At 37.3% G+C, this 22,945-nt stretch overlaps 1 protein-coding gene across 2 annotated transcripts in view; it reads right to left on the bottom strand.

Moving 5' to 3' along the window:
* Positions 1–22,945, bottom strand: part of SAMSN1 (SAM domain, SH3 domain and nuclear localization signals 1) — a 112,648-nt gene that overhangs the window by 6,904 nt on the left and 82,799 nt on the right. For both annotated transcript variants that reach the window (XM_027548097.1, XM_027548192.1), the window contains 5 exons: positions 20,560–20,709; positions 16,054–16,183; positions 13,241–13,392; positions 7,998–8,201; positions 5,286–5,436 (listed from right to left, as the gene is read on the bottom strand). In XM_027548097.1, the coding sequence (XP_027403898.1) occupies positions 5,286–5,436; positions 7,998–8,201; positions 13,241–13,392; positions 16,054–16,183; positions 20,560–20,709 (787 nt within the window). The remainder of the gene's footprint in view (positions 1–5,285; positions 5,437–7,997; positions 8,202–13,240; positions 13,393–16,053; positions 16,184–20,559; positions 20,710–22,945) is intronic.

The following is a 22,945-nucleotide window of genomic DNA, read 5'->3' as shown; positions in this document are numbered from 1 at the left end:
TCTGGTTTGACCAGGGTAATCACTACAAGGCCATGCCCAGTACACAATCACAGTGCAATATAAAGACAAGTACAGGAATGCCCTGCATGTACAGATGTTACAAGTTCTCTAAATGACTGAGGTGAAAATTCTATGAACTGTTTTCTCTGGAGATGGTGCTCTGAAGTATAATGTTTTTATTTCATTTTTTTGTTCTTTGTAGTATATGGAATATGGCATTTATCATAATTTAAATTTTAGGGGATAAAACTAAAAAAAATTTGAAGAAATTTTACATGAGGCAAAATGGCTATGACTAGAAATAGATATTAAATGCATATTTATAAATACATAAAAGCAAAATGCCCATGTGCCTCCTCTACTCTGTCTGGGGAGATAGCATATATTTTCTTAAAAGCTGCATGTTTCTTGAATCTCAATCCAAATCATATGGCAAGCGTGTTGGAAACAACAGGCACGCATGTCAGGGGCTAAGGCACCAGGCAACCCTGGCACACTGTCAGGCCAACTGCTGGACTGCTGCTTGGCATCACTACAAAGCTCCCCTGCTGGCAGCTCATGTTCCAGGCTCCTGGCTGGGCTTTGCCATTTGCCCTGCATCGTCGTGGGCAGGTAGGCAGGCAGGAAGGCACAAGCGGGGATAGTTGAGCAATGTGGGGCTGCTGTGACCACAGCTGGTGCCAAGGGCCTGGCATACAAGCCACCCTTCCCCCTTCCTCCTCACTGAGTACTGTGAACAAAGGGTGCAGGTAATACCTCCAATATGTTATATACAGGTTCCGATAGAGTTTGCTTGTTCTGTTTCGAGGTTGTTTTTTGTTTTCAATTTAAATTTTAATTATCCCTGGGCTATAGGGAGAGCAAGATATTTCCTTCACCTATTTTCCCCGAGGAGGATTGTACACATTCTCACAGACACACTTTTAAGACACATCAAAGTGCATGTCAGCATAGGAAAAGAGAAATGAGTTCTGAATAAAAAGAAAGTATTTACTATAAATAGCAGTTAACTATCTTATTATTTTAAAGAGGCATTTCTCAGCAAGGCAAAGGGGTCTTGAAGGTTGTGTTTATGGAAAAATACACACACACACATATTCTCTATCCACTTTTTTCCTTGCTGGGAATATTTATTCAAAGTAAACAAACTGTTTTAAAATTCAGATGATAAATAGAGAAACTCTAAAGTGCACAAAATAAACAGATTCCACTCATTGGCTCCTTCATGAGCCAAGTAGTTGCCTTAACTTTTCTTCTCCTTCTAACCTCATCTAGATTCCCAGCTGAAGGAGCCAGTAGCCTGATTCTGCTCAGTTCTAATGTGTTGTGAGAAGAAATTCAGAATCTCTCTGTGCTTGGAATTGTAGAACCCAAAGTTGCTATTCTGCTCTAGAGGTCATGCAAGGATCAGTCCTAACACCACTCAGCCCTCCTGTTAGTTTGTTGGAGAAGTGTCTTTACCTCCTGTCAAGCAATGACCTAAAAAAGTTTAATCCGATTAACATTTTCAAGGTCAAAGAGGGTACAATGCTGTCTATTTTGGCCTAAGAGAAAAGGGAAACTGCTTGTTCTAAGTCTAGATTTCTGTTTGTTCCAGTTCCATTCCCCACCCTTTGGTCCCTCTAAATGTATTAAAGGCTCACATTGGAGTTTGTGGTCTTTTCTACATTGTCTCAGAGCTTTCACTCCTGTGATCAGAACTGGTGCACACTCTGCTCAATTTTTATACTGAATGATAAGCAAAGCAAAACTTTGCAACCTAAATAGCAATGAAATGCTAAATTTAGCGAGGAATTTATTGACATTCCCCAAACTGACATTATTCAATGATCAAAATAAGATGCATACATAAAATCCTGTTCAATTTGCATACCCCCTTCTTCCACATAAGAAAAAAAAGCTATTTTAAACCTATGACTGTGACATGCATTTGTTTTTAATAATGTTATATTTTTAAACAACCATATATTCAAGGTCTTTATCATTCAAGGTACATGAAGGTTGTGCATTTAATCTTTAGCATGGTTGTAGAAGATATGATTCACAGAGTAGAGAATAGATAAAAATAAGCATGCAGCAGCATGGTGCCAAATCATCAGAACTCACCATCTTATCAACAAATAGAAGTCATTCTTCTTTATTTCTTGAGCAAAGCAGTTTCATATAAGATAAATAGCTTTCAGTCAGAATAGCCTAACATGCAATATGCATCTTTTTGACATGTATATTCTAATACTATTTTAGACCATAAGATTAAAAGAGGAAAAGTCTTGGGGTTGTGTATTGAGAACAAACACTGGTTGAATCTGCATTTTTTTTCCATTTTTCATTTCCTAGAATTTGGCTCTGTATGGGTATGTTTGTACATTACTGGATAGTATTAAATGGTCAACCTCTAGTGACCTTCAAGTACTGTTTTCTAAAGAGAAATAATTCAGGGAATTTTTATGCTTTTTATATCAGACATGGAAAGTCACATCATAGTTTGGAGAGATTGTCTTTTGTTTTCAGAGACCAGGGCATAGTAGAAGTGTTTCTGATAGGTTTAGGAGACTGGGTTCTAGATGTGTGACCTTGAAAAGGCTACTCCAGTTCTAGTTTCCTCATCTTGTAAAGGAAGAATTTGAGTCAGATGGTTTTTAAAATTATACCTAGCTCTAAGATGATATCATCTATAAATTGCTGTGCTTTTGTTAACAGAGAAGGTACATGGATGATGTGGAAGGCAGAATAAAGAAATTCAGTGGATACCTTACGTGGCCCAGGCCTTTGGACTGGACTGATCGTCCTCTGTGGGTCTCTGCTGAGCGCACTTCCATGACTTAAAGCCCTGTTTACCAAGCCTCTCTGGCCCATTCCATTCACAAATCCTGTTTCAATGTAGCTATACAAGCCTTTGAACCTTTAAGGCTGTCATGCTGTTACAAAACTTCCTTTCTCACTTAAATATTAACTTCCACTTTCTGAGATGGACAAGTGAACTGAAGTTCTTGGGGAAGTCGACAAAACAGTAGAAAGCTTGCATTTTCAAATAGTCATTATTCTATTCATATTTACTGGTTTGTATGTGTGGAAGAAAGAACTTGTTTTTTTTTTTTTTAATTGTTTTTTAAGAACTTGTTTTTTGGAGTAGACTGCCTTTAATTAAAACTCCAACTCTACTACTAATCTAGCTGTTTGGCCTCTTTGAAATTCATCTCCGAAATATTTTCTCATCTGTAAAATGGGCAAAATAGCTACATGGATGTTATTGTAGAAGAAAAGCAATTACTTACGAGTGTTCAAAAAATACTGTTTTTCCTCCCTCTATTTCAGTATCAGCTTGTTCGGGAGAGTACTGATAATGATACTGAAAATCATCACTTTCAAGACAGAATCCATTTCTTAGTATAATATTGCATAGTGAGGATCCATGTTTTGAAATGACAAGATGTGAAAGGATTCCTATACCAGTTTACACTGATCAGTTTTGTTTTGGCTTGTAAATAGGTTCCTTTCTTAAGTCTGACCCTGGTTTGCCCCTGTGACCTGATTCCTTTCTCTTCTGCATCTCCTAGCCGCCACAACTTCAAAGAAGGCATACAAACTCCTAAGCCTAAAGGATGAAATCAGTTCTGTGGGTGTCAAATTAGTGGTGCATGTGAAAACTCCTTGAGAAGGATGAGAACCTTTGCGAGCTCAAGAGAGCAAGTAAGGATTCAATAAGGTACGGTTTCTATAAAGTAAATTAATTCTTACTAGACAAAAGGCCCATGTATAATAAATATGTGCAGTTCAACACTGCCATTTCATGAGACATATAAGGGAGAATAAAGGAAAGCTCACGAGGGGACCATCAGGAGGCCTGGGTCCTATGTAGAACTTTTCTCTTGAATCTCAATCTGGGCTATTAATTGCAGTATAAGAAAGTCTAACAGCATCACAAACACTGGTCCTAGCTTCCTAATTCACCAGGTGCATAAACGTGGACAAGTTTTTTATCTTCTCATTTCTCATTATAAAAATAGGGATGATACCAACTTGGAGAGTTGTGGACAGCTTTAAAGAAGATAGTAAGTGTAAAGACCCTGGCTCAAAGTTTTAGAGAACATGTTCAAAAAAATAATTATTGTTATTATTCATATTACTTTGTAAAGAGAAGGTTGGATTAGGGGATATAAGTTCTTTTTCATCTTTAGAATTAGATACCATCCCCCTTTTTTTTCTAATGAAATACTCCTGACAGAGTTCGGCACTCCCTGAGCTCAGGGTTTTTGGAGAAAGCAATGGCACCCCACTCCAGTACTCTTGCCTGGAAAATCCCATGGACGGAGGAGCCTGGTGGGCTGCAGTCCATGGGGTCGCTAAGAGTCGGACACGACTGAGCGACTTCACTTTCACTTTTCACTTTCATGCATTGGAGAAGGAAATGGCAACCCACTCCAGTGTTCTTGCCTGGAGAATCCCAGGGACGGCGGAGCCTGGTGGGCTGCCGTCTATGGGGTCGCACAGAGTCAGACATGACTGAAGCGACTTAGCAGCAGCAGCAGCAGCAGTAGCAGCAACAGCAGCAGAGCTCAGGGTTTAGGGAGCCCAGTCAGATTTGGTAAGAATAATGGTCAGATTGGGCAGTTGTGAAAACAAAGGCTAGCTTATCTTTATAAACGCAATTGGTGTGGCCAATCAATATTCAAGTGAATCTGCTTGTGTTACTCCATCTTTAGTTTATACTTACAAATACAGAGACAACCACCTCAGATAATAAAAGTAAGTGCTGAATATTTTTGCAAACTATTATAGCATTTTGAAAGAATACTATAAACACGTACAAGATGTGACTATATGGTAATGAAATGAATTTTCTTGTGTGGCGCAAAGGCTCATTAGCTCAGAGCCATGCTCTCTCTGTGCAGTTCTGCAGAAGTTGCGTATGACAGTTCTCGCTAATGGCTCATGCTGTCACTAAATATTTGTCTCTGACTCCCCCAGTCTTAGGGAATGCGGACATCCTCTTGCGTGTAAATTAATAGGTCTGCAGAATCTAAATGAAGTACCCAGTAAAGCCCTTTCATTTTCTGGATCCAGTAAGCAGCAAAAAAAAAAAGAAAAAAAAGTAAAGGTCCTCTTTCTATTTGTAGATTTGACCAGAGTTGTTTCCAAATGTATAAGAAAACACTTTTTTTTATTGGAAAGAATGCTTTATGTGATTCTCAGTAAATAAAACTGGGAATTTGTTTTTAATTATTTTACTATTTACATTAACCTTTGATTCTCAGTGAGGGAAAAGAGTAGCTACACATACTTACTTTCTTCATCAAGGAGATTTTCAGCAGCTGATAGTAACCTCATCCTGTCTTCTGGGTTTTTAATGTTTAATTCAATGAGATGACTCTCTTTTATATCCTTTAAATCTTCTAGGGTCTCGTAACCATTGAGCAAAAGTGTTGAAGTATATTCCTGTGGGGAAGAAAAAACTTTGTACAATATAAACTACTCTGAGCAAACATTTTACTTTTAGTTATTTTTAGATTTTTAAAAAGTATAGAAATGCATGGAAACAATGCATTGGAACCAAAAGATGCCAACAGAACTTTTGCTTAATTTTGTTTTATTTGTACTAGTTTTCTACAGATGAACACAGGACCTTTAAAAAGCATGTTGTACATTTCTCACCTTCTGGAAGGACAAATGTAAAGAAGAAATGATTACCTTAAGCAATGCAATGCTAAATCATGGATCAATTAAATAGCTGGATCACTTATCCCATCTGGCACATTTTCACTTCTCAAATAGCAAAATTGACAAAGCTAGTTTTTTTTTTTTTTTAAGTCTATCAATAAAATGCCTCTCATAGAGTATATTATAATAATATTTCTGGACTGTATCTCTTCCTGTTTGCTTGATCGCAAAATTATCTACCCTCATTAACTTCTTGGGGCAGGTCAAAAAAGGCATTTGAAACAGACACAATTTATATAAGTATACCTAACATTTTGGTTGAAAGGTATTTTATAAACCTAGGGCGTTCCAGACTTTCTATTTAATTAAAAGCTTTTATTAAGCATTAGAACACTGTGGTAGGGAAAAGTATTGTTTCCTTTTCTTAGCATGTATATTTTGTCCATCATTTGCATTAATATATATTAGTTTAAAATTCATAAGCTTCTGATTTCAAAGTCTGTATGTTATTTATGTAACCTCTGTTCTCTGTAACAAAATAAAAATGCAAAGTGAATTTAAATGCTTTTCAACTTCCTCAAATATTCTTCCCATTTTACTTGATCATTAATCCAGTATCCTTATTTTAGTTACTAAAATTGAATAAGAGGATATAAAAGTTTTAAGTAATCAGAAAGAACTTATTACTAGCCCTTTATTTATTTAGAAAAAGGAAAGAAAGAGTAGCAATTCTGTTTTAAAATAATGTATCCTAGAAGGATCACAGAATCAGAACAAGAAAAAAAAAAAAAATCCCAGTCTGATGTAACTAACTGAGAGTTCTTGAGTAAGTTTCACGTTCTCAGACCTTGGTTTTTTCATAGGTCACAGAACAAACAAGTAGCTGAAGTAGGATTCAAACATGTGCCTCCTCCAAAGAGTAATATCATTTGGAGGGTACCAATTTGCTTTTGAACTGTGGTGTTGGAGAAGACTCTTGAGAGTCTCTTGGACTGCACGGAGATCCAACCAGTCCATTCTAAAGGAGATCAGCCCTGGGATTTCTTTGGAAGGAACAATGCTAAAGCTGAAACTGCAGTACTTTGGCCACCTCATGCGAAGAGTTGACTCATTGGAAAAGACTCTGATGCTGGGAGGGATTGGGGGCAAGAGGAGAAGGGGACGACAGAGGATGAGATGGCTGGATGGCATCACTGACTTGATGGACGTGAGTCTGGGTGAACTCCGGGAGTTGGTGATGGACAGGGAGGCCTGGCATGTTGCGGTTCACGGGGTCGAAAAGAGTCGGACATGACTGAGCGACTGAACTGAACTGAACTGAATAGTAATATTGAAATGTCTATGTAGTGTGTCTACAGATAGGAATACAACTAGGTAATTCAGGAAAAACAGTTAAGGAAAGATTAATTGGTTATTTTCTTGATGATGAATTTTGAAAACTGTCGAAATACTGCTGTGTTATTTTTAGAAGTAGATTGCAAAACGGTAAATTTAGTGAGATTAGGCATAGTGGATGTACATGCCATTTAACAACATAGAAATACTTCATAAAAATTTCTCTAATATAACAAGAAAATAACTGGATTATAAATATAGACAACAGTCTCCCTAACACAATCATTATGGGGGCTTAATGATCATTGTTTTCTAACAAATTTCTTTAAAAACAAATTTGGTTACCTTCTGTTGAGTTGTTTTTGATCTCTGCTCTGTAGGAAATATATTTTCTTATCATTCTTCCTTTCAATTCTTTGAATTTTTACCTTCACTCTTTATATTCTCTTTATCATTCTCATTACCATGTTTTCTCTGAGTCTTTTATTCCCCCAAGTGTATTTCACTTTCCACTGCACTTTCTTGTTCTAATTTCTAGGTGTGACATGCATGTTTAATTGCTCAGTTATGTTTGGCTATTTGCGACCCTTTGGACTATACCCTGCCAGGCTTCTCATTGCATGGGATTTTTCAGGCCAGAGTACTGGAGTGGGTTGCTACAGGGGATCTTCGTGACCCAGGGGTCGAACAGGAGTCTCCTGTGTCTTATAGTATCTCCTGCATTGCAGGCAGATTATTTATAAGCTGAGCCATTGGGGAAGCCCAATTTCTACTGTGAATGCTAAATATCATTAGAATTTAGTCTAAGTGATGTTATATCAAGACCTGTCCATGCATAAAGAAGTGGTTATGGGTAAATAAGAGCTATCCTTGGAAAACAGATTTTCCCTTGCTGTAAATCATGTATTTTTTTTTTTTTTTTTAGCAATACAAACACTGATCCATTCTTCTCAGTTATTGCATCTGTATGCCATCAAAATCAAACAGGCCATGGGTTTGCTAACCTGAAGGTGAATCCTCTCTAAGAACTCCTGTAGAGTCTCAGGCTTTTCCACTCCACTCCTTCTTTGTGTCTTCATTTTCTTGGGGGCTGCTTCTTCTGATATGACATCCACATAAATGAATTTGAAGTTTCCCACCTTATTGTTCAACATTCCTGTCCACATCCCCATTGGCGTTTTGCAGATAATGTCTATGATATCTCCTTTCTAAAGACAAAGAAATATAAGTTAGATTTCAGAGAACTCTGATGCTATGACAATTGGTAGGAAAAAAAAAACTGGAATCATTGAAAATTAGAATGAGGGCATACCATTGAAGAGATCTAGAGTTAGAAATAAATCTAAGAAGAAATTTCTTTTAAAAGTTTAAGGAAGCTATTTGCTAGTAATGTTGAAGAAAACACCAACATGCTTGAGAAAACCTCCTAACTGTATTTGATGATGTGTTTATGTTTTTGGAATTATATCAATTTATCAGCTTACATTTGTAGAGCATCCTGTAGTTTACAAAACATTTTGCATACATTAAGCTCTTTTATGTCCATAATACATCTCTTCAACCTATATGCTAGGTATAATTATTACTCTAAATATTATGGAAAGAGAAATGCAAGCATTAATTTCTCAGGAACTCACAGCACCAGAACTCAAGCCTAAGTTATTTGAATTAAAAAATGATGCTCTTTTTATTTATCCTGTAAAAACAATATACATTCAGCATCATCCCTGGAGGGGCTCCCAAGTTGGGAAGGGGAAGAGAGAGAAGTCTATGGCTCTGTCTATGCTTCTAATTCATCAGAAAAATTCATATACTTTGTGAAATGAATCTATCTAAAGTATTGCATCCATCTAAAATAATGAAAATGTTCAGAACTTTGTACATATAAAATATGTAACAAAATTATATATGTACTAAGGATAAATTATGCTATTTATTCTAGATTAATTAATACTTAATCAACTAGTAGTTATTTAATTAATACTTAGATTGAGTTTCACAGCAATAGTTTAAAATATGAATGGAATGCATTGGGACTGATAGAATAATTGGTCTGTCTCTTTATTCACCTCTAAGACTAGGACTGCAGGAGTAATTCTTAAGCACAAAAAACTTCACAGGGGTATTTTTTTTTGGTAAGGAAAGTTGATTTCTATGTAAATACAGTGTCTACATTTAAGAATCATAATTACTCCTTTAAGACTGTTAGCTGTCTACCTTAGAGATTACATTATAGATTCTGACATTTTTGCCATTTTAGAGGTCTACCATCAAACAAAGCATTAAATCTGCTACTAAAAATATTTTTTTCTGCTGCTCTTAAGTGTGCATTCTTCCATCTAATACACAAATTGTATTTGTAAAAGTAGAAACCAATGTGATTAAAAGATCAGGTCTTTCCAATTTATTGACAATTTGACATTCTGATCCTATGAGTTGCTCATCTAGTTTTTCCTGCCATTAACTATAGGGAATCAAATCCTAGGCTAGACATCAGGTAAGCAGACCTAGAAAATCCCCAGAAGCTCTAGGGGGTTATCTCAAAGTATTATAGTCTTATGCTGCACCCTTCTTATTATCCTTTAAACTTGTAAAAATACATTACAGGTAAGCCCACAGGCTACAGGCAAAAATCCAACTTCATTTCGGATAAGACCCTGGCTGGGGACAGTAGTATCCATTACCCTGTGGTGTCTGTGGAATTTTTATTGTGTCCTGCAAGAGCTCCACAAACGTCCCCTTAAGCAGCGCTAGGGGTAGTACGCTGCATGGCATTATAGGGAAATATGAAATCTATCCTGAATCAAAATGTTTTCAATGTATTCCCTTCTACTGCCCTCCCTCCACAATGGTTACTTGGCTATAATCCTCCTTTCCCCAAGACTTGGACTTCAAATCATTTCATAGAAACAAGTAAGGAGCTAACTGTGGAAAGAAATGTTTTCCTCATTCTCCAGCTGAGGTTATTCTGATTTGATATCTTAAAAGGGATAAAGAGAAGAGCTGAGTGCCTTGAATGTACAATAATAATATTAACACTTCATAGTTTATAATATTTATGGTTAACATTGGTTTGGTATTGACAGTATCAGTTGAGTTCAGTCGCTCACTTGTGTCCGAATCTTTGTGACCACATGAACCACGACACGCCAGGCTTTCCTGTTCATCACCAACTCCTGGAGTCCACCCAAACCCATGTCCATTGAGTCAGTGATGCCATCCAACCATCTCATCCTCTGTTGTCCCCTTCTTCTCCTGCCCTCAATCTTTCCCACCATCAGGGTCTTTTCAAATGAGTCAGCTCTTTGCACCAGGTAGCCAAAGTATGGGAGTTTCAGCTTCAACATCAGTCCTTCCAATGAACACCCAGGACTGAATTCATTTAGGATGGACTGGTTGGATCTCCTTGCAGTCCAAGGGACTCTCAAGGCCTTCTCCAACACCACAGTTCAAAAGCATCAATTCTTCGGTACTCAGCTTTCTTTATAAACCAAATCTTACATCCGTACATGACCACTGGAAAAACCATAGCCTTGACTAGATGGACCTTTGTTGGCAAAGTAATGTCTCTGCTTTTTTAATATGCTATCTAAGTTGGTCATAACTTTTCTTCCAAGGAGTAAGCGTCTTTTAATTTCATGGCTGCAATCACCATCTGCAGTGATTTTGGAGCCCCCCAAAATTAAGTCTGACACTGTTTTCACTTTTTCCCCATCTATTTCCCATGAAGTGATGGGACCAGATGCCATGATCTGCATTTTCTGAATGTTGAGCTTTAAGCCAACTTTTTCACTCTCCTCTTTCCCTTTCATCAAGAGGCTCTTTAGTTCTTTTTCACTTTCTGCCATAAAGGTGGTGTCATCTGCATATCTGAGGTTATTGATGTCTCTCCCAGCAATCTTGATTCCAGCTTGTGCTTCCTCCAGCCCAGCGTTTGTCATGATGTACTCTGCATATAAGTTAAATATGTAGGGTGACATACAGCTTTGACGTACTCCTTTTCCTACTTGGAACCAGTCTGTTGTTCCATGTCCAGTTCTAACTGTTGCTTCCTGACCTGCATACAGATTTCTCAGGAGGCAGGTTAGGTGGTCTGGTATTCCCATCTCTTTCAGAATTTTCCACAGTTTATTGTAATCCACACAGTCAAAGGCTTTGGCATAGTCAATAAAGCAGAAATAGATATTTTTCTGGAACTCTTTTGCTTTTTCTATGATCCAGCGGATGTTGGCAATTTGATCTCTGGTTCCTCTGCCTTTTCTAAAACCAGCTTGAACATCTGGAAGTTCATGGTTCACGTATTACTGAAGCCTGGCTTGGAGAATTTTGAGCATTACTTTACTAGCATGTGAGATGAGTGCAACTGTATGGTAGTTTGAGCATTCTTTGGCATTGCCTTTCTTTGGGATTGGAATGAAAACTGACCTTTTCCAGTCCTGTGGCCACTGCTGAGTTTTCCAAATTTGCTGGCATATTGAGTGCAGCACTTTCACAGCATCATCTTTCAGGATTTGAAATAGCTCAACTGGAATTCCATCATCTCCACTAGCTTTGTTCATATAGATGCTTCCTAAAGTCCACTTGACTTCACATTCCAGGATGTCTGGTTCTAGGTGAGTGATCGCACCATTGTGATTATCTGGGTCATGAAGATCTTTTTTGTACCGTTCTTCTGTGTATTCTTGCCACCTCTTCTTAATAGCCTCTGCTTCTGTTAGGTCCATACCATTTCTGTCCTTTATTGAGCCCATCTTCTCATGAAATGTTCCCTTGGTATCTCTAATTTTCTTGAAGAGATCTCTAGTCTTTCCCATTCTATTGTTTTCCTCTATTTCTTTGCATTGATCGCTTAGGAAGGCTTTCTTATCTCTCGTTGCTATTCTTTAAAACTCTGCATTCAAATGGGTATGTCTGTCCTTTTCTCCTTTGCTTTCGCTTCCCTTCTTTTCAAAGCTATTTGACAGTACTGACAGTATAGAAAATTAATAATTTCTACTCTTTAGCTATAGCGACTTTGTGTCACTAAAATGAATAATCTAACATCTATAAAGTATTTTACCACTAAATCTTCCTCTGTTTGTACTATTGTAACACCTCCTCCTCTTGAGTACAAACAAAAGTATGAACATGATGAATTTCAAACCTGTGATTATGTTATATGACAGGAGGGGCTATGCATACATAATTAATACCCAAAATTTATTAATTTGGGAATTAAAAAGAAGTTATCTGGGTACTTCTGACTTAATCAGGTAGGACCTCTTAAAACAGATTTGAAGCATGGGTGAGCTTTTCTGCTATAGCTATTGAAGGAGTGAACTGCCATGTTAAAGAAAATCATGGCTGGCAACCTCAGGGGACTGAGAATGGCTCCCAGTTAATATACCTTAGGAAAGCAGAAAACTCAGTGCTATACGCAATAAGAACTGAATTATGCCAACAGCTGGTGAGCATGAAAATGGACCCTGAGTCTCAGATAAGATCACAGCTTCAGCTGACACCTTGATTTCAGCCCAGTGAGACCTTAAAAAGACCACCCAATTGAGCCCACATGTAAGACCTACAGAACTGTGAAATAATAATATATTTGTGTTGTTTGAAGCCCTTACAGCAAAAGAAAATGAATAGAGAAGGCAACAGTGAAGAAAAGGGAATTCAGAAGGAAATATCATTGAGAGAAAATTGTCCAGTTACTCGTGGCATTTGCAAGCACTGACTCAAGTATTGAAATTGCCTGACCAACTCTGGCTCCTAAGGCCTTTACTCTCCTCGACTCTGCCTGATATTTCCATTTTCTTTCTGTCTCCTTCGGTTCATTATTTTTACTCCAACAAGTATCAAGTACAACTAGGCACTTCTAATAACTTGTGAGGCTTTTGGTAGTCAGAAAAAATGTAGACAGTTCCTTCTCCCTTAAAAGGCTATGATTCTAGGAGGTGGGTCATAGAGGATCTTGCTTTGATTCATGTCATCGAGTGTCCTATAAAGCAATTATCCTTCAATAAAAAATAAATTAATTTAAAAAGGCTATGATCCTGCATTATCTACAAAACACAACTTTTGTGAATAGCCTCGAAAGACGGATCGCCCTACCTTACCTCTTGTGTGTTGTTTGAATTCCTGCCACAGTAAACCAGTCCTCATTTCTCCTGTTGGGAAGATACACTCATCCCTAGTTCCCCATACTTGTACTTCCTGAAAGAGATCATACACCCAGCCATAGACAAACCATACAGAATGCACACACCTTGATTTTGAGGGAATCAGTGTCATAGGGGCTTGGTGTGAAATCGGTGTGTACTCGGGCACGGCCACAGAATGGTCCAGAGTAGGGGCTGTCATCATCAAGTCGAAAGCTGTCCCGGTTACTTGTACCATCTGAACAACTTGTTATTCCACCTGATGAAAGCAAAGCAGACATTTACAGTTCTCATTGAAGGTTCATAACATTCTGAACCGTCACCTGGACATAACTAAGCAGAAACAATGCTGAACAATTGGATGCCAGCCTCCTGCGGGGGTTCTAAGTGACTGACTGCTTATTTTTGCTCCCAGTCCTTCTCCATCAGTGACTTCTGTCCTGAGCCATTTCTGATCTTTATTCAGTCAATCTGATCCTTCTTTCCTCAACCACCAATTCAAGCACTCTCTTACTTCGGCCTCTGTGATCTGATCCAGTAGCACAGTGCTTTGAGCATTGGCTACTTGCTAAAGAGGCAGGAAGTATATAGCCCTAATGCCCTGTACAAGGCAGATAATGAATTTTATACATGTAAACAAAGACAGAAGCCTATAATAACAGTTTGATTTTTGTGTGCTATTGATCAGGAATGGTCAAAGCATAAGCCACAAATCTTCCTACAACTTACTATGATGTAGCAAAAATGGTGTTTCAGACTTCCTCCTGTGTACCGAAAGCCATTCTGAGACAACAGCTCTATGCATAAAAGGTAGCGTTTTTGCTTGTAGTGTGAATGACAGGGAAAGAGAAAGTGTGTTATAGTATCTATACTCCTAAATGGTTCAAACCTGTTCTAAACTGGGCTATTAAAACGGCTCCAAAACCTTGTTCTCTGGTCCTCTTCCTTTCTGATCTGGAACCTCAAGGGGGGAAAAAAATAGATTTCGTATTTGCTGCCTAGGGGCAAGAATGGTTCACAGGGGCGGTTACTCTGAGTCTCCTACCACTCTCAGTCGTCACCTCTCTTTTTCCTTTGGTGCGGTCCTTTGGTGCTCTGTTTCATGAGGGAGCAGGCCCAGTATCTCTACCATTCATTCAAATAAGTGTAGAAATAAGATAAAGATCCCTAAGGATGCTTCATTTTTTATATAATGAAAGTTGCTCAGTCGTGTCTGACTCTTGGTAACCCCATGGACTATAGCCTGCCAGGCTCCTCTGCCCATGGAATTCTCCAGACAAGAATACTGGAGTGGGTTGCCATTCCCTCCTCCAGGGGATCTTTCCAACCCAGGGATCAAACCCAGGTCTCTGCATTGCAGGCAGATTCTTTACTGTCCGAGCCACCAGGGAAGCCCTCATTTTTTATATGGACTGGTGTAAAAAAAAAAGTGAGTTGCATCTAGTCACAGATATTAAGCTGTGTTTGATAATGGCTAAGTGGACTCCCATTTCCCTTATTCTCTCTTCCATGACTACTTCAGGCCCTGGCTTTTCATGGTATATTAAAGTTAATAAAATTCTACCCACATTTGGCACCCACAATTTTGAATTTTAAAACTTCCAGCAGAAATGAATACTAATGATATCTGAATTTCACACATGCAAAATATACCCTTCAAATGTTTCTGTATTAGCTTTTACTTCACAAAATAGCTATTCTACAGCCAATAGGCAAGCAGGAATAAAATTCAGGATATTTTCAACATCTGGTCTTTGTGATCCATCTTCAAATAACAGAAGCAGCTGATTTAGAATGGAATGGAAAATAAACTTTGCAAAAAACCATTTAAAAGCCCTGAAAAGATTCAAAAGACATGAAACAGTATACATATAAAAAATTTACAAGGCATCCTGTAGTATCAATAGTTTCATTAAAATATTGTAGCAGGACATATGACTGAAGCCTGAGTGACTTCTTTGTTAAAATGATATTTTTTTAGAAAATTCTTATTGAACGCATGCTGATTCTTTTTTGTCACCTAATTGATATGTGCTCAGTCTCTCGTTTGTGTATGACTCTTAGGAACCCTATGAATGATAGCCCCCCAGGGCCCTCTGTCCATGGGATTCTCCAGGCAAGAATACTGGAATGGGTTGCCATTTCCTCCTCCAGGGGGATCTTCCCAACCAGAGATCAAACCTGCGTCTCTTATGTCTCCTGCATTGGCAGGTGGGTTCTTTACCACTAGCACCACCTGGGAAGCCCTACCTAATTGGTGATATTCCTACTATTTAGTATTTATATACCACCTCACTTTTTACTCCCTAATGCTGGATGGATACCTAGAATTGATGCAAATGTCCTGTTCTTTTCAGAATATTCCAGACAAAAAAAAGGAAAGGAAGGAAATAGTGAGAGGGGAAGGATAGGGAAGAAATAAATAAAATATGGGGGAAAAAAATGAAAGAAAAAGAAAGAAAGACAGGGAAGAAGGGAGAGGTAGTAAGATAGAAGGGAGAAAGAAAGGAAGAGAAGAGGAAAGGAAGGAGTAAGTGGGGTATGGAGAAAGGGAAGGAAAAAAGGCAGAGAACAGGATTTTAGTTTTCTGAATATTTCAATTACTTTAAAAAATCTGGATTCAAAATAATGCTAGTTCTCTCCAGCATACTATATTGTAGGATTCAGATTTAATCACCCAATGTGATCTTTTTAAGGCCTATCCCAAGAGCCCTGCTGACCACAGTGCTAAAATTTTCAAAGTATTCCATAATCCTAATATACTATGTATTATTTTAAATAATAGCAATTCCATAGATTCAACATGCTAATCAAATAGCTGGAAGCTTGTTGCTATTTTCACAAGCCTGAGAGAAATCAATTCGTTGTTTTTAGTTACTCAACCCAGATCTCCCATCTTGTCACTTTTCTATAGCCTTACTTGATGAGCTCTGCCCACTGTAGAGACTGTCCAAGGAGTCACTGGTTTTGAGGGAGATCTTCTCAATGTGGGTTCCAAGCGTGGGGTCACTGTTCCGGTATGGGAGGGTATCCTCTCCATCTTCCTCATCCTTCAGAAAATCATATCAGAAGTTAAGTGCAAAGAACTGATTTCCTTGGAGACTTTCACTGTGTGCATTGATTTAGCAAACAAGACAATACTTTAGCAACAAAATACTTAGGAATACATCAGCATCAAATATGAGTGTCATTAATCCTTAGCTCAATTTCTAGCAAAACGTTTTTTGGTATTCTTGGAAAAATTCTTTAGCTGAAACAGTCCACATTTTGGAATTTAACTGAAATTATCCAGTTTATTTTTGTAATTAGAATGAATATCATACCAAGACTATTTAATCAGAAATGTTAGGTTTATTAACATTTATGCTTTATCTGTTAAAGTGCTTTTGTTTCTTCCTGTTCTTCTTATCATCTGTTTACCACCATTACTAATCCTTTGAGATCTGATATTACAAGTTTAAACTCTGCATAGTTGCTTCATGTCACTTATTTGCACCCTACCAGATCACTAGATATGAATAAAACATGCACACTTTGCAATTCTAAAGCAAAGCTTATCTAAGAAGCTTTACAAATCTCATACGGTGCTTGCCACCTAGTCAAGTGAAAAGCAAATCTTGCATAAAATTAGGAAAGACAGACAATCTCAAAAGAAATTACATCTGCTTGAAAACACCTCAAATGTTTTCCATATTTAGATAGTTTCAACAAAACCTATGAATTTCTTAATACTCATTAAAATATAATTCAATATTCCTCATTTTTTAGCATTTCTAAATATTGATAAAACTTCAGAATAAACATATGATATATGCTTAGTTTGATTCTCTGCTTTTATCCATTCCTTTATTCATTTGTTCAATCATTCAGTACAAGCCTGTAGAACATCTTCTAAGCAACTGGCATTGTTTGGGGGAACTGAGGATACCATGGTAAACAAAATTCAGGGTCCTACCTTTAATAAGGTACATTTTAGGTACATTCTTAAGCTGTGTGTGTGTGTGTGTGTGTGTGCACACACGCACGTGTGTGCATGCATGTGTGTGCATGTGTACTCTTTGGGGAGGTTTGTGTAAACAAAATGAACAAGACAATTTCAGAGAATAAGTGCTATGAAGGAAATAAAACGGGATGAAGTGAAAGGTTTAGCTATTCAGATTAGGTTTGGAGGAAGGTTGACTGATTTAGAGGGACCACCAAAGACCTCCTCCAAATGGTAACAGAGTCAGCATTATTGATCTGAATGATAAGACGATGTGACTTATATGAAGATTTGGAGATAGTATCCCACTCAAAAGAAATAGCAGGAACAAAATAGCTAAACAAAGAATTAACTTGAGTTATGCAGAGGAAAGGGTTTTCCAGGGGGCTAGCAGGTAAAGAATCCACATGCAAAGCAGGAGGTGCAGGCAGACAGTTTCATCTCCTGGTCAGGAAGATCCGCTGGAGGAGGAAATGGCAACCCATTCCAGTATTCTTGCCTGGAAAATCCCATGGACAATGGAGCCAGGTAGGCTACAGTCCACGGGGTTGCGGAGTCAGACATGACTGAAGCAACTGGACATGCACACATGCAGAGGAAAACAACAAGGCCAGTATAGCTGGAGCTGAGTGAGAGCAAGGAGAGTATTAGGGTATGAGCTCAGAGAAGTAGACTGGAGCCAGATCAGAAGGAACTTCTGAAGCCACTTGAAGTGACCATGCAAATCTCTTGCTGTGGGACCCTTCTTTACTGACATCTCTAACTACTGGCCCTCTGTATTCACCACTGTGTTCGCAAGGAAGCCATGTACCAATGACTTAAATAGTGGGGCTACCATTTGAGTCCATGCTGGTGGGATGTGGGGCTTCTTTAATGAAAACCTTGGGTTCGAGGACTTCCTATCAATCTGGCCAAATCTTTCTTAAAACAGTGCTGAAGTGTGAGATTTGAATGATCCTTCTTCTTTCTTTGTCTCCTTTTATAGTTATCAGACTTGCATTTTATTCTAAAGGATTTTCTAGCTCATTTTTTCTTTCTCTTCTTTATCCTTCACAGGCATTTTCTCCAGTAAGTCTTTGGTGTGTCTATTCCTTTCTTGGGGTCTACTTCTCAGAGGACTGTAATGAACACATCATAGTAAGGGAATGCATTTTGGTACTGTAAAATTTTAACTGGTACTGTAAAATTTTAACTGGTACTGTAAAATTTTAATTTCAGAACTTGACTTCTCAAATATCTTTCTGGCTTTCATGTGGAGAGTGGCTTTTATGGAGGAAAGAGTGAAAGAAAGGAAACCAATTAGGTAATCTAGGCAAGAGAGGTCGTTTACTTAATCTAAAGCAGAAATAACTTACATGGAGATATTAAGAGTTTTTAGATATGCTTTGGGGTTAAAACTAGAAGGATATGCTGATTAATTGCTATGAAGAGTGGGAGAAAGAATGAATTTTGGGTGATCTCCGGGAGTTGGTGATGGACAGGGAGGCCTGGCGTGCTGCGATTCATGGGGTCGCAAAGAGTCGGACACGACTGAGCGGCTGAACTGAACTGAACTGAACTGATAGGCTTTCTTCTTTTTTCCTTTCCTTCTCCTTCTTTCTCTCTCTTCCCCTTCCTTTCTTTCCAACATCTACCATTAGTACAGTTTTGCTTTTACTTGGAAGACTGGACAAGAAACAAACTCTTTGTACAGCATAGAGAGTCAGTAATTCCATTTTAGGGATATCAAGTTCTAGATATCTATTATGCATCTAAGTGATAATATCAAATAAGCAACTGGTTGTATAACAGATAAGCAAAGAGATCATAGCTAGAGATGTAATTGTGAAAAACAAAGTCATGAGACAAAATGAGATCACTTAGAAAGACTAAACTGAGTAAAGCATCTGGGAACAAGCCTCAGGAAGACTCAATATTTAGAAGGACAGGAAAGAAAGCATAGCCAAGACAGGAAACTACGAGAAAGAAGGAAAACAAGAATGCCCAAAGAAATCGTAAAAGAGAATGTTTCATATGTAATGAAGTCATCACTTGCATCAGACACAGCTGAGAAGTATGTAAGAAGAAAGAAAGGTGACCATTTGATTTGGCAACACAGAGGTTAATACTGACCGTGACTATTCTATTGTTTGAATGGAGTACTGGGGAGAGAAATCCTGTTGAAGTGGGTTAAAAACAGACCAGCTCTAAGACATATAGATCAACAGAATAGAACTGAGCCCATAAATAAATCCATATATTTATGATCAGTTCATTTTTCAACAAAGATGCCAAGGCAATACAGTGGGGAAATAATTGCCTTTTCAATAAAAAGCGTTGGGATAACTGAATATCCACATTCAAATGAATGAAGTTGGACTCCTACCACACACCATGTAGAAAAATTAATGGGCGATACACCAAATTTTAATACCTACAAGTATAAAACTCTTAGAGGAAAACACAGGAGTAAATCTTTGTAACCTTAGATCAAGCAATGGTTTCTTAGATATAACACTAAAAGCACAACTGATGATAGAAAAAATAAATCGGTCTACTCAAAATTATAATCATATGTGCTGTAAACGATACCATCAGGAAAGTGAAAATACGATCCACAAATGGGAGAAAGTATATCATATTGCAAATCACATATCTCATAAAGGATTTGTATCATAATATATTGTTTTAAAAATCATAAACGTCAACAATAAAAAGACAACCTAATTAAAAAAACAGGTAAAATATTTGAATAAACATTTTTCAAAAGAAGATATGCAAATGGCCAATAACACATGAAAAGTTTCTCAACATCATAAGCCACCAGGGAAATGCACATCAAAGTACAATAGTTCTCTTCCTACCCATTATGAAAGACTAACATAAAAAAGACAGACAGTAACAAGTGTTGACAAGCATGTGGAGAAATTGGAACTCTTGCACACTGGTAGTGGGACTGTAAAATGATGTAATTTCTTTAGGAGATACTTTGCCAGCTTCTCAAAGTATCAGACAGAGTTACCATGTAACCAAGAGAAATGAAGAATTTTTCCACATACAATCTTGAACAAAGACATTCATGGCAGCAATATTTAATATAGCCCCCAAGTGAAAGCGACCCACATGTTCACCAACTGATGAAACGATCAACAAAATGAAGCCTATCTATAAAACAGAGTATCATTTGCTAACGAAAAGAAATGAAGTATTACTGTTTGTTCCAACATAAATGATCTATGTTCCTCACATACAACATGCGGGATTTTTCTGAGCCTCTTGTTTCCTCTATTAAAATGTGAACAATAATACTGTCTTCCACCCAACTTCTGGGCAAAATTATCAAGGAAAAAAGTATATTGAAGTCCTTCATAAGCTACCAAGTACTTCTATATCTAGAAAAACCTGTTCCGTATTTTAAGAAATACATTAATAGAAAAATACAAATGATTAACCGAGGACGCTTACCTTTTCTTCAGAAAGGGCTTTGATGTACTTTTTGCCCGCTTTTTTCTTCATTGTCCAGGAAATAGCTCTCATTTTTTTACCTAAACTTGCTCCATTATGTGAAGTTTTGTTTTGTTCTCCACTTTCATTTATGGGTTCCCCTTCGCATACCTAGTTATAATTGTTTACAAAAGACAAAATAATGAAGCAATGAAAAGCATTGATCTGAAAACATCATTAGAAGATTCCAAATTTGTGGGCTTCCTGTACATTCTGTGTAGCAGTGTTCAAAATTTCAAACAAAATGAAAATAATGCATATTTTTAAAATTGTCTAGCTCTGGTTACCTGTATTACAGACTCAGAAAGTAAAACTTGTTATCGAAAGACATGAGCTTCACATCTGATATTATTAAAGATAATTTTAGCTACATTTTAATAGCTGTATAGTAGAATTACTTTAGTCCTTCCTGTTTATGAGATGGACAAAATAGAAAAAAAAATGCCAAGCATGATGAGTGAATATCTACTTAGATGAGAGATATTTTTTGGAGGCCTTAGAAAGGCTGCAGCATCTATCCATGCTGAACAGGTACTAACATACCTTCTTGCTTCTTATAAATTGAAATGGTAATGGTTATTTTTTAAATTTTGGAGTTAATTAAATCCACAGAGAAACTGCAGTTTTTCCATCTTACAGGTTATGAATACGTGCACATTTCCAACATTCTCAAGTAACATTAATTATGAACTTGTTCCCGCCATTAGAACAGAGATCTTTATGTATTCCACATACTAATCAAATCTCTATTTAGACTGCTTCTGATTTTTGCCTATTAAGAATTTTGTTAAACCAGTGATTTCTCATCTAACTCAGAATAAAACAATGTTTACAGCTCACAAGGCTCTATAACAACATAATATAATGTGATATAATGCAATTATTATAATACATATTGCAATATAATATTGTTGTTATTTAGTCACTAGATTGTGTCTGATTCTTTTGTACTCCATAGACTGTGGTCCCCCAGTCTCCTCTGTGCCTGGGATTTCCCAGGCAAGAATACTGAAGTGGTTTGCCATTTCCTTCTCCAGGGGATCTTCCTACCCAGGGATTGAATCCACATCTTCTGTATTGGTGGGCAGATACTTTGCCACTGAGCCACCAAGGAAGCCCATAATATAATATATATATTACATTGTATACAGTGTATATGAGATAAAGAATTCAAACCATCTCACCCCTTGCTACTTCTCAAATTTTTCTTGTTCACTATAGGAATGATTCTCAAAATGTGGTTCTAAGACCAGTAGCAACAGAATCACTTGGGGCCAATTTGTGTTTTAACAAACTCTACAAGTGACTTTGATACATGCTAACATTTGAAACAACTGTAACTGAGTACTGCCACACTAGTCCCTCTGCCATTTCTCTTTCATATTCCCACCAATGTTTGTACTGGTTTCAGCCATTGGCTTCCACCAGATATCTACAGATGTCTTCCTTCATTCATCCAGGTTTCCACCCACATGCCAAGTAATGGAAGAGAAATTTTCTGACTGATCACCCCATTTGCAATAGCCCACACATGTCCACACTCCCTGTATGTTTACTATGATTTATTCTTCTTCTAAGCACTTAACAGTATCCAATAATATATTTGTTTGTTCTTTATATTTTACTGCCTGCATCTCCCACTATGATATATGCTCCATGAGACTTGAGACTTTATCTGCTTTATTCATCCTGAGCATCTAAATATTTCCAAGAACATAACTGACCCTCAATAGTTTTTAATAAATAGAACTTCTTACGTAGAACTTTGGCATTTTTTTCCCCTTGGAGGACATTTTTGGGTGACATATACATAATATCCCAGATTTGCAAGAAAGGACCCTTGAAGGTCATCTAGTCTAGTACTGTCCACCATCTCCAATAGGTGGGTGGCCAGTCATTCCCTGAATATAAAAAATCATGGGAAACGTCTGTTTAGTGAACTTTAATATTTTAATATGAAGGTGTAACCACATAGTTAACATCATTGTTAATAAATATTATGTTTTACTTCACATCTTACCCCGAATTGCCTATGATAAATATGAATGGACAGCCAATTTAAGTCCTCATTGCACTTTATTAATGTCTACATTCAGGGTTATAAAGGCAAAGATTCTTTGCCTGAATCTTTGCCTGAATAAAATACAACTGAAGCACTGAATAAAATACAACTTGGAACTACTTAAAAATTTTAGTGTTAGGCCTTTTATTTTCTCTTTACTTAAACTTTTTCTATCTTCATCGTAAAGCTATAAACTAAAATAAGAAAATATATTAGTTTATTACTATCTGTGTTAACTTACCATTGCCTAAGTTTCAAAAAAGGGCCATAAATATTTTTAATTTC

This window comes from Bos indicus x Bos taurus, chromosome 1 (assembly GCF_003369695.1).
Source record: "Bos indicus x Bos taurus breed Angus x Brahman F1 hybrid chromosome 1, Bos_hybrid_MaternalHap_v2.0, whole genome shotgun sequence".
Lineage (NCBI taxonomy): Eukaryota > Metazoa > Chordata > Mammalia > Artiodactyla > Bovidae > Bos > Bos indicus x Bos taurus.
This window is presented reverse-complemented; position numbering and strand designations above follow the sequence as displayed.